Raw genomic sequence first — 13,156 nt, forward strand, 5'->3', positions numbered from 1 at the left:
TGAGGTCAAAAGTCCCAAACCAATTTATTCCCACCCCATATCTATGAAAATGTCTCAAAAGTCCAAAATGACCCTGAACACAAGTCATGTGCAATGTGCATTGTACATGATTTCTTTTGGATGGAAAATTTAAGTAGGTGAGATAACAAATTAATGATTTCAGAAAATTAATATAACAGATTGCTTAAAAATTTAGTTCATATGACAAATTAAAAAAATGTATAAGTTCATACGACATTTCAAAAAATTTCCCTTATATTAACAACAACAAAGCATTTTCCCACTAAGTGGGGTTGACTATATGAATCCTAGAATGTCATTCCCTTATATTAACAAAGGAATAAAAATAGTGGGACTTTGACATGGTTATATTTTAGGTTTAAGTGCTAGTGGAGTACATATGGCATGCAAAGAAGTGAGAAGGTAAGTGAGAAATTCACCATACATGCGCAGATAAGAAATTTACTTTTATAAATTGATAATACTAAGGAGATCAAAATTTTAAATTAAATTTGCAGACCAAATAATGCGTAACCAAAAGGAAATATACACGTTAATCAATACTTAAGTAATAATTTAATCATAAACCACTATATTATTTGATTTATAAATTTAATCTCCTTAGTGTTATCTTTTATAAATATATACCATTTTTACAAACAAAATATAAACTTTTTTATTTATTTTTAACTATGAAGCTATATATTTATTTCCAAGATTCATAATAATTCAGTCTTTGGTGAAACATTGGTGGTTCTAAATTCCCTCCAGATCTCTCACACCAAAGCCACACAATCAATTAATTCGGGCTCTTGAAATTTGATTCAACAACTAAAATTATTATAACTTTTAAAGAGGCCCCTGTTTGTAACCGTTTGATTAAATTTCAAGAACCCGGATTAATTGATTGTGTGGTTTTGGTGGAAGGGGATCTCTTCCGGTAGTCCTCGACCTCGATCTCCTCTGTCATCAAGAAAACAGCACAGTAACTACGGAAATTAGGTTGAATTTATATCAACCCCTCGTACTATATGCTTAATTGTGTGTCAAAATCAACAAGTCAAATGCATTCGGAATGATGAGTCCTCTTGCCATTTCCACCTAAACCGTTCATATATAGGCCATAGGGAGCTGCCACACAATTGCAACTTAATCAGCAGTAACTGGTGGTCTGCATCACTCTTGCATTGCCCGCGGTTCGTGGTATGGCATGTAGCCATGTGGAAACCCTAGCTATCACAAGTCTTGTGCGTTGTGACAACGTAGAACATTGTTACTCTATCTACATGTTACGTCATTAAACTATTAATTTAAAATTGCTACTTAGTATGAATATATGAGCATCTAAATATACAAGTTCTTTGAAGTCGCCCTTTAACCTTTATTCTTATGGAGAGGAGATGCTAATAACCCCAGAAGACAGAGAAAACTTTAACCGTACTTCTCTATCACGTAAGAAGTTGAATAGTATGTATTGTTCGATTAACGGTTGTCATGTGTTATAATATATTAATTATTAATAAACACATAGAAAGGTTTCAGCATGATGATATATTTAACCCGTTACATGGCAAGATAGTCTATGCAGATATACAGTTCCATGACAACCACGTTGTTTAAGACTTTCATTTAGTTCAATTTTTCAATATGTACAAAATAATATATACAGAAAAGTTTTCTCATCTGGCTATTGTACAGTTTCTTTCCTTTGGATTACACTACTGCAACTCATGATCTGGTACCAACTAGTTGAGCTTGTTTCCAGAAACAAAACCTGGGGAACAGCAATCTTTCTCAAAATTATCCAGACAAGAACCAAGCCAAAGCCCTCAAACAGGAATATATGTTTATACTCTTTTGACATGGTAAGGCCTACCATTTTTCATGACGTTCGGACATTCAACTGTAACATTATGTCAAAACACTGTAGTTAAATTGAAACAATTAATAGTCTAGTAAACTGTGGACAGAGTTAGATGTGGCCTTTCATTCCTTAGGGAGTGAGAAGACTAAGGAGAAAGGGTGGGTGGCCCCTTTGTTTTGAGGTACCGCCGTTGTCACAGAGCATGGGAAGGACAAGCGGCGCCGTTCTTAGTAGTAATGTGCCGGCGCAAGCGGTTCTCCTTAAGATATTCCCCAAAGCAGAATTCGTGCTCTACCTTTTGTAGGATCTTAGTAGGAAGAACCATTGTATGAGAGGCATCATCTAAGTGAATGAAAAAAAAAAATAGCCAATCTACTTTGATCCACTTTTGTTTTGTAAAAAATTCGTTATTAGTTCATTTTTTTGGCATATTAGTAGTGGGCACAATATAGACGATAAGGGAACACAAAATTGTGGTCTATATAGAGATTTTTTTTTTTTTTTTAGAAAACCTCGACGGTACGATAGAAATTTTACTAATAACAAAAAAGAGGTACACCCTAGTAAGGGAGGATCTAAACTTAACCTCTCATCATACAAGAAAGAAGGATATAAAAATTGTGGGACATAATCCTTACCTTTCTAGAAACACACAAAAAAAAAAAAAAAAAAAAAAAAAAAAAAGGAAAAGTGGTGGTGACATAAAACATAACCCCTCTAAGGTCAAACCAAAAGGTCTAAACTTGCAAAATAGAGCAATCCACATCATAAGGTAAAGAAGATCAAATGACAAAAATTAATAAAGGGTGTGAAAAAATGTGTGTGGATATAGTTAAATATTACCTTGCTCAAAATCAGTGAATCCAGTTCTTTCAACAAACAATACATGCATGCAGCTTTTTTGAGGTATCAAGATATTTTCTTAGAAACCCAGAAGTCAGAAAGTAGCCATCATAATTTAATTAAGATTATATACATGCATTGGCATTTAACAATCTAAGACAGTGAAAAATGTTACATTTTGATGCGAGCCATGTCAAACCAGATTTGCTCAAAGGCCTTGACAATGAGTTCATGATATTCCTTTGAGTTGAGTGAGAGATAGCAAGCAAGAAGCTCTTCCAAATCCTTAGCTGCCCTGATATTGTTCTCCACAATCATCTCCATCATTGAATGCCTGAAGTCCCTCTGTGGATCAACTGAGGACTTCACAACTGCAAAACTCTCTGAAAGGTGCCTGTTCTTCGACTTCAAGCACGACGATGGTGATGATGGCACACTCTTTCTACCACATGGCTGAGTTTTCTTCTTGCTTCCAAGTCTTGGAGAGTTGCCTCTAAGTCTTATGCCCGTTGAACTGGCAGAAGACCTTCGAACCAAATTCCGGGCAACTTTCCTTTGGTTACCCTTCCGAATGCTTTCCTCCTTGACAATTTTGACAGTGAGAGACCTTTGTCCTTGTATTTCCTTCACTTTTGATGAACTTCTCTTGAACTTGGTGGCCTCATCAAATTTCAGTGGCTTTGTCAAAATTGGAGGAAGCTCTACCTCTGAGATCAGATCAGAATCAAACCCATCAGGCTTCTGATCATGGATTTTTCTTGTCGAGCCTTCATTTTTCATGTCAGCAAATTTCAGGTCACATTCAAATTCTGATGGGATTAATTCGTGAAAGTCAGGCTCGCTAGAACTCTCACTAGAAGAGCCAAAGTAATCGGGAGACTGAATATTTCTGTGGTGCTCATCAGTCCAAACCGAATTCATCTGAGCATGACAGTTGCAATTTGATGAGGACTTTGAGACAGATTTGTTAGGAGAAGGCTTGTAAACAGCTTTTCTTTCGGATCTTCTGGTGGATAATCTTCTGGGGTTTTCAGGAAAATGTGTGTCTGAGGCTTTTGGGTGGATAGGTGAATTGGAGAACTTGTTTTCTATGTTGGGTTGTGTAGAGAAGTAATAGGAGTATCTTCTTGTTTGAGAAAGGTGGGATTTTTGGGGTGGTGAGAATTTATTTGAGGTTAGTTTCTTCTGATCGGTGGAGTGATGATGGTGCTGGGAGGTGTTGTGGTTTTTGTTTCTGGTGCTGCTCATGTCTTTGAGCTTGTAAAACCAAGCATTTGGGATCATGTCTGAAAATCTGAACTTGTAATTCCCCATCAAGAATGAAACAGCTAGCTCCTCCCTCCCTCCCTCTCTCTCTCTCTCTCTCTCTCACAGACTCGTGTGTGTGTGTGTGTATGGCTCTCACTCTTAAAAGAGCTGAATGTTATGGTCTACATCGAAGGTTGAAATTGGGGTCCAGTACTAGAAAAATTTAGTACGAAAGCAACAGGTTACATGTAAAATGAAAATAAAATTAGCAAATGATCATCTACCATAGTGGTGGAAATGAGTATTGCCCTTACACTACGGTGTGGATTCGAATCTCATTATCTCTCTTATCTAACAAATCTTTCGTTTGACAAAAAAACAAAAAAAATTAGTTCTTCATTGCTATAGCTAGTGAAAAGTGAAGTTCTAACAAAGAGAAACACTTTTATGTAAAGAGTTTTATATTTAGCCCTAACTAGGGTTAATTGTTTGGATTGTATTACTTGGCACAGTCCAATTAGTTCACTGTTTATGCATGGTGATCTCTTGCAAACACCAAGCAATGATCGTTGTGATTAGGTAGTGCATCTTAAGCTTGAAGGAATCTAATTTCTATATTATTTATACATAGAATATATGATACGATATCGTTTTTACATTTTACCATAAACAATGAAGAATATAATTAGAGCTTGATTTATTTGATGCTTTCTGGCTCCTGCATATATATACCCCAAGTGCGTTGTTGTCCCCTTCTTTTAAATTTTATCTCATCTGGATCCTCCTCCTTTTGTTTACCTAAAGCAGCCAACATTAATCATGATTTTAGTAACAGCCAAGACCCATCTGTCTACCAAGTGCTGTATATCTTCCCATAATTCCTTGCTTTACAAATGATGATATTCCATGCCTTTTCCAAAGTGCTTAATTTCCACAAGGCCCGCAGGCTCTTAAAGCCAAGGCTGGATAACCTCTGGTTGCTAGTTATGGCATAATTGTTTTCAGTATTAAAACATATAAAAAATTATTGTATGATATTGAAATACTGTGATACGATAATATCTACTCTACGTACCTAATATAAAATAGCAAAACAGCATGGATAAGCTACGAGTTTATACTATAGGATACCATGTCAATCCAATATAATTATAATACTGATACTGATACAATATCAATCCAATATAAATATGTTCAGTTCCTCACGCTTCATGAGTTATTTCTTACAGTGTTTATGTTTGTGGAGGAGCTCACAGTAGACTAACGTTAACGGTAAGAATATGGACTCGGTGTTGGCGATTGACCTAGTTCTACGTTTGAGCATTAAATCTTCTTCTCGTCCTTGGTTTAGGACTAATGCTTCAATCTCTTCTTTACACACTAGGGACCGCAAGCAGACTGTAATTGATAGATATGGATTGATACTGAACCTCATATATTACAAGAGAGAATGTTTAGAATAAATTGCCAATTGATAGCCAATTGATAAGAGAAGAGACTTTGCATGTTCTTATAAGTGGTTGAGCTATTTTATATATTGCCAATTGGTTTTATGGTGGAACCCAACTTTTTTTACGATGTTAGTGCAGGTTATTCTATGTGTGAAAAACAATGGTCACATGTGCTCCCCGTCACTCGAGTTGTGTTGTCCACATGTTAAGCTCGAAAATTCACCACATGTGAGAGATGGGCATTTGAGAATGAATCCCGAATTGATGAGAGGAAGAACGTTGCATTTACTTATAAGTAATTGGACTGCTTCTCATATCGCCCAATTGATTTTATGGTGAAATCCAACTTTTTTCAAAGAAGAAGGGTGATGGATTTCATATATACATATGTGACATAAAGCCTAACGTTACATTAAAGAAAAGACCTAACAACTAGCATGATATCGACTCATACGTGAACAGTAAATGTGCTGAAAATGAATATGTGAGCATTGGGATATTAAACGATGGAGACAATGAAATAGGAACAAAGAGACTTTGTGACAAGTGACATTAGATCAAGACAGAGATATGTAAACAAGTCCCGACAGACAAATAAACATTATTTTCATCCCCAAAATTGTAAGATAAGTTTTTCCTTCATGTCAAATCCTCTCGATTTGAAAAATTATTTACGTATAAATTCAACATACTTGGAATATAATTGTTAATCCATTCTTATCCAAGCCTAAAATACCAAATGAGATTGTAAGAAATCATTCATACTTGTCTGTAAATTGTGCAAATCACAGTTTTATACGTACTGATATACATAAACATGTTAATAAAAACACAAACATGAAAGTTTACACACTCTTAAACTACGGTTAGTTTGTTAAAACGGCAATTCCCTACATGTCAAAAATCAAAGTAATTTCCGTACAGACCAAGAAAAACAGAAAACAATCGGGACCAGGAGGATGAATGGTCCCAAATTTTGAAGAATAAGACACCTCTCGACAAACCATTCTACTATTTCTTTTGCTTTTTCTTTCTCTATTGTCGTGGGTTTGTTAATAGGCCCGTAAAATAGGTCAGATCTAGCCCATCTCGATTATTAGTCCTCAAAGGTCCAAGTTTACCCGGCCATCATTTCAGCCCATTGGATTAGTTGGGCTAGACCGGACCATGCTAACACTAGGCACCCTACTATTGGTAGCCAATAATATTTTTATTTTTGTGTTAGTTTTTTAAATTGGTTTAGGTTACCTTTTTGTCCATTAATTTTTTACAGCGACATTCATACTCTATTTGGTTAAAACAATTCATAAGTTCAAATCTCGAATAAAAGCAGAAAAAGAACTTATCGTTGAGCAAAATATAGTTACTCTTATCAAACAAGATCATGTAAAATTTGATACACACAAGTGCTTGGCTCTTTGCTCTCTAATTTTCTCACAAACTTTCATAGGAATTAGAGTCTATCTCCGTCTCTTTTTCTCAAATGTTGAGATAAAAATTTCAGATGTAAAAATTATATTTACATCTTATTTATATTTTGGTGAAAAATGAGTACGATTTTTTTAAGATTTTAAAGAGATGAATTAGCGACTCACTACTAATTACACTGATATTATCTCCGACTTTACATATTATCACCTACATAGCACGATATGTGTTCCATATCCTCATATACACCTTCGACTAAAGATCGCTCTTAAAATTTCAAGGTCCAAAGACCACGCGTTAACCCAGCTGTTGACATTGACACCCGCTTAAGAACTTTGGGGTTTACTTCATTTCCTAATTTCATGGTATCCCACTTACTTTGACTCCAATACGTGAACCCCATCAACATTATTTATCACCCAATTAAGAGAAAGCACAGAACTCTCTCTCTCTCTCTCTCTCTCTCTCTCTCTCTCTCTCTCTCTCTCTATATATATATATATATATATATATATATATATATGTTACACCAAACGATATTGCAACAGCAAAACTCTTAAAAGCGATAAAAAGCAGCAAAGTCACCATCCTGCACTATCCCTAGCTTCAATCACACTGCTTTTATCAATCATTAGCTATGAAGTTGAAAGCATCAGTTGCCTTGAGATCCAAGCTACTCAAACCATGCAGAAATTTCCTACAAATCTTCAGATTCAAGCTCAAAAAACCATTCTTTTTAAGAGCTCTTCGTCTCCGTCGATCTCCTTACACCCAAGTTAAAGAGGATAAAAAGTCTCTGAAGAAGAAGAGTCGGATAACTTTGTTCCTATCATCTTTCTGTTCAACCAGGAAACCGAAACGAATGGACAGACTAGCAGCGCTCAAGAGCTTCTCTGAAAGAGGGGGTGACAGAAATGGAATACTGCACTATCCGTCACCTGTCACACCGGCAGCTATGACCGGAGGAAGGGCGGGGGCTTCTGGTAATGACGAGGTGCAAGATGCGTGCAGGAGTTTTGAGAACTATTTGGTGGAGATGATCATTGAGGAAGGGAAAGTGGGGGACTTGATGGATGTGGAAGAGCTTCTGTATTGCTGGAAGAACCTCAAGTGCCCTGTTTTCATTGATTTGGTTGCGAGATTCTATGGGGAGCTTTGCAAGGACTTGTTTTCTCCTACCAGTGATGAAAGTTAGTGTGATTTTGCAAAAATTGAATTCTTTGTCTTAAATGCCAAGTCATATTTTTATTTTTATTTTATAATATTAGGTGTAAGTGCGAAAAAATGATTCATTTTATCATGCTTCTTTGCTCCACTAGGCATAAAATCCTCTAAATGGGAAACAATTTGATGACAGAGTTAGGTGCAAATTTTGGAATTGGAAATGGGATCTTGAAATGTTAAATCTAAAACAATCATCGCTAATGCCATGTTTGCTTACTTAAAATGACGAGAATTATGAATCGAGAAACTAGGGAACATGGGAGAGAAGGAATGAAAATAATATCTTGATTTTACAGGTATTGGATTACTGATCTCATAGGAGAAGCCACATGTTTTTCGATTCTGTACGAGATATCAAACACGTGAAAAGTCAAAAATCGAAATAATTCCAATACCCGTGTTCATAAACACATGAAAAGTCAAGAATCGAAATAGTTCCATTCCAATCCAAGTAAACGAGAGAGATTTCAACGTATCAGGTACACATTACGGGACACAAAATGTCATAATACAAGTGATTGCCGAACAAGCAATGTGTTCCCCAAGTTGGAGAACAGGGCCATGATTAAATTGTGGAAAGAAACATTAACCAGATTCATGCAATCTACTACATTCATATAGATCGATCAAAATTCAAAACTTGAAATTTGGAAATTTCATACTCATATGGATCTACCTTGTATTCCCCAACAAGTGCTCTTGACTAATTTAACTATTAACATTTTCATAACAGAAGCTAGGTTCAGTTGAATTACCAGTTAGCCGGTAAACTGTAAACATTACCAAGCGACGGTTACATTTTTGATTTCGAAACATACACCCGAGACCTCACAATTGTCTCTCCAACTCTAAATCCGGGCACGACCATAAACTCCACCTGTTGTTCACCCCAGACAGCTGCACCTTCCCCGTCTTCCTCCACGGACTCCATATGGACATCCGAGAATTTACTTCCTCTTTCGACAGCAAACATTTTGCTTCAGAATCTATCGAAGGTGCAATGCCACGCAACACCCAAACCGACCTTGCCATTCTCGCGAATATTTGGTAGAATGAAGTCCTCGGATGCTTGCTACTCAATACAAGAGTCCTGTGATCCAGATGCCAAAAAACTTGGCTTCCATTGTTGGATGAACAACTAAGAGATACTTTTCTCCACAGAATCTTGCAAAATCGGAATCTGGGTTCTCCATCAGGGCATCGATTGGGTCATCATATCTCATAATACCATCCACATTATGAGATTTCAATGACATTCCATAAAACATTCTCCTAGCAATGTAGGCTTCAAATGCATATTTTTTGTGGGCCCTTTTTGAATACACAGCTTCCACTTCCACTGTCCTTGCCGCAAGATCCAAATCCCAGCCTGAAGCTCTCATCAAGCTAATTAACGGCTTTGCAAAATCGTGAATGGATTTCGATGCAGCTCTGAAAGCATCCTGAAATGTCGCAACGTTCCACACCCTTGCATTCTTCCTCTGCAAACTTGCCTGCCTTACCTTTTCAGCCAGTGCCACATTCACCGAATCCAAATCCCTGAGCTCTTTTTGCAAGCAGAGTATATCAGAGTTCTTAACTTCCATTTGAAACTTCAACTCGTCCAGTAGCTTCTCATTCAGTTCAACTTTCTTCTTCAGGATATCTGAACGAGAGGGATCAGACTTCAACTTTATACATTGCTTCTCCTTATATGCGCGCTTCAACTTACAGAGCGCTTCAAGCTCAGTCATAAATTGTTCATCCGCAGCTACAATCTTCTTCGGGTTATAGGGCAAATGAGCTTGCTGAAGCTGAACGTAAGCTAATTTCAGAGCTGAAACAATGTCAAACAACTTGGAGAACTCTGCATCCCCACACTTATCGCTTGCTCTATTTACTTCCACAGGCTGGGGGTGGATCTTCACCTCATCACACTCCGTCTCCTCTGTCACATCGCTGCTATCCTCACCCAAATGTGCATTACTAATGTTGGGGTTGTCGGGTTGATGGTTATGATCCGGGTTCTCGGACGAAAACACGCCAATGGATCTCAACTTGCAAACTTTGGCAAACTTGGAGACAATATCAGTTATGTTTGAGGAGGGTTTAAGGGGTTTGGCAGTAGCAAATTCCATTCCTTCCTGAAAGGTTCAAAAACCCTAATCAGAAACTAATACTGCATATCCAAACAACAATTTCACTAAAAGCACTTTTGGTTCCACAGAATTAAAAAAAACACCAATCTGATATATAACTTGTCTCTCAAATTGGGCAGAGCAAACCCATGAAACCTGGCGTAGAAAATGCCCACTAACAAAATAGTATACTCAACAAAAACCCCAGCAGCCAGCAGAATTGCAAAAGCACTTTTGACTTTGTGGATCAAAAACCCCAAATCAAACCAAACCCAGACACCAAAAGTTCAACAGGAACAAGCCCAAAAGCCCTTTTACAAAACCCAAAAGCCAGAAATCAACAGAAGCGATTCTACAGCAGAAGCAGGGCACATGCAAAACAAGAACAACAGCATTTGGAGTTCACAAGAAACTTACAAGCCAGCAAGTGAAGCAGCTAGACGACGGCGTTTTGGCGAAGAGCTATCTCCTTGTTCTGCATTCTCCAATGTCCGGTCTCAGCGAAAAATGGGTTTTGGTGGAGATGCCAATGTAGTCATATTTTAACATTTTCATACCAGTACAAATTTTTTTTTTTTTTTTTTCAGAAATTGTTTGGAAAAATGTGAGGGCTATAAAATTTGGTGATTTTTTAAATTAATATTATTAATTTTTCTGAGAAATGTGCTAAAACCCAGACCGCGAATCTCTATGGCTTCTGAATAACCTCCTGTCACCACTTTGAAATTCCTGCATTTTTTACTTTTTCTGCTTTTTTTTTTTTGGAATTTAAATTTAAATTGTTTTTTAGTATTTAATTTTTGGGATTTTTTCAGAGAAAGAAGCGCACGTAGTTACCAGCAGAAAGTTAATTGTAAAAAAAAAAAAAAAAAAACAGAGGATCGCACGCGAGTTTCTTTTAACTTCTGTGTCAGAGTCTCCGAGAGATTCAGAGCGTTGACGCGCATCCCGATATCTGCTCTGTAAGTTTACTGCTGGTTTTGGGATTTCCAGTTTGAATCTCCACCGTTGAAATACATGCCGTGGAATGTGGAATCGCAACTGAAAAAGTAATGACCAAGCGATTAAATTTATACACAAAGTTTTGAAAACTAAATGATATGAAAGTTGATGATTGACGTGTTTATACTTATTAATGACACATTATTTAGTTTGCAAATTTAATCATTAAATTTAGTCTCTCTAGTATTATCCCAACTGCAATATAAGACACGATGGACATATCACAAAGGTTTAGGGAAATGGATTCGTGTGTAGAGAGAAATTTTTACGTGTGCCAGAACATTCCTCATGAATGGCTGTTACATATTATAGTTTTTTTCAGAATAGTAATATCACTTGGTGTATAAAAAATCTCTAATAGTTGAATTAATGTTGAGTACGCGCACTGAGTTGGACATTTAAAAAGGAAAATCCCAGAAGAGCTGCAATCAATACGTTTTTCCTAATTCTGGATTTCCAAAAGGAAGTACAAGTAACATGCGAAACCTTATAGTTTCAAACATGGTTGACCTCCAATATTACTGATACGTTCTAACTTAATTACTTATTACTCTGTATTGAGTTTTATCATAAAAAACCTCGATAATATAAGAAGTGAAAACTCCCATCTGATACAAGATATGGTACAAATATGAAAAATCTCAGCTTATTCCCTTCTAGTTAACCCTAAGGCAAGGCGTTGAGGAAACCAAACTTAATAGAACGAAGGGTTTATTGTTTCGGAAACTGTCAAAGTGCAGAATGTAACTGGAAGAGCAGTTGCCTTGTTGATATGGGGTGAACTGAAAAGCATAATCACGTGAAGAATCTATCTGAACAGATGAGTTGGTAATATGTAAGCTTACAAGGGACAAGAAGTGAGTCCAATATTAAAAAGATAGGGAGAGATACAAGCAAACACAAAAACCTGAAAAGTTTAATACTGAGAGACTTTGCATGGAGCCAAGATCGTGAAAACGACATTCAAATTGAGGAAGAAGAGCGGGGGACCGTTTTTTATATCGCAAATATATTGATCCCAGTCCCACTTGTAACACTGTTATACTACATGAAAACAGTGACAATACCAACCCCAAATCTTTGCCACCATATTAAATTCTACATGTTATTGTCCCCTTAATTTGTTTCTTCTTGCTGTTCTCACATATGCCCATAAGTAATTAATAGTTCTCATGACATTATATTACTGGAACAAAATTATAAGATAAGGGAGAGTAAAGTGCTTCAATCTTGCAATGAGATTATTATGGGCGTGAAGCATAAAACCTAGTTCATTTACGCTTATCGCTTGTATTCTTGCTCTCAACCAAATCAGTGTACTCAACTAAAAGAAGTTGTATGTGACCAATAGTCTGTGAGATGTGAGAAAGACACATATAAGTTATATATGACATATAAAACCTAGTCCATTTGCTATAATTTTAATGTTACAAGCGCTACTCCTCCAAAAGAGTAGAAGAAACTTATGAAAAGATTGTAATTTAATTGTTTCCACAAACAACTATAAGAATGGACAAGTATGGCATGTTTGAATTCAAACTACAAGCATGGTAAAAAAACTAGTTTATTTGAGTTACATCTGATTTAGCTTGGCTGCGTTTCTTGCGGCGAATGAGTAGTTAGGGTTTCTAGGGTTTGTTCTGTTTTGTGCTTATTTCCTTGTTTTAGTCCCTTTATTTTGTTGTTTGGCTGGTCCATATTATTTCTTGGTGTTTCGCTTTGTATTTGGACCATTCTATGTACCTTTTTTTTTTTTTTTTTTATTTGTATGATAATGAATTATATTTCCATAAAAAGTAGTAGTCATATGTCTTGGCAGACCTTAGAGGTCCTGTTTTCTAATAGACAAGATGGTGTGCAGCTTTTTTCAATCTAATATCATGAACCGTTTGGATCAAGAGGAGACATAACACAGAAGAAAATAAATATGCATGGAACCCTCAACCCTGTAAATTTGTATGGAGCTGAGAGTACAAACA

At 36.5% G+C, this 13,156-nt stretch overlaps 2 protein-coding genes and 1 pseudogene across 2 annotated transcripts; 1 reads left to right on the forward strand and 2 right to left on the reverse strand.

The window, feature by feature from the left end:
* Positions 1–2,701: 2,701 nt before the first annotated feature.
* Positions 2,702–4,073, reverse strand: LOC103963291 (transcription repressor OFP4-like). Its single transcript, XM_009376088.2, has one exon. It carries the CDS (start codon positions 4,019–4,021, stop codon positions 2,879–2,881), a length of 1,143 nt encoding a protein of 380 aa, XP_009374363.2. The 5' UTR covers positions 4,022–4,073; the 3' UTR covers positions 2,702–2,878.
* A 3,333-nt stretch (positions 4,074–7,406) lies between these two features.
* Positions 7,407–8,086, forward strand: LOC103963290 (transcription repressor OFP17-like). Its single transcript, XM_009376087.3, has one exon. It carries the CDS (start codon positions 7,472–7,474, stop codon positions 8,027–8,029), a length of 558 nt encoding a protein of 185 aa, XP_009374362.2. The 5' UTR covers positions 7,407–7,471; the 3' UTR covers positions 8,030–8,086.
* A 566-nt stretch (positions 8,087–8,652) lies between these two features.
* On the reverse strand, positions 8,653–10,987 carry LOC103963289 (annotated as a pseudogene).
* Positions 10,988–13,156: the final 2,169 nt, after the last annotated feature.

The sequence above is a fragment of a genome, unplaced genomic scaffold (genome assembly GCF_019419815.1).
Source record: "Pyrus x bretschneideri cultivar Hongxiangsu unplaced genomic scaffold, Pyrus_bretschneideri_v1 Contig39, whole genome shotgun sequence".
NCBI lineage: Eukaryota > Viridiplantae > Streptophyta > Magnoliopsida > Rosales > Rosaceae > Pyrus > Pyrus x bretschneideri.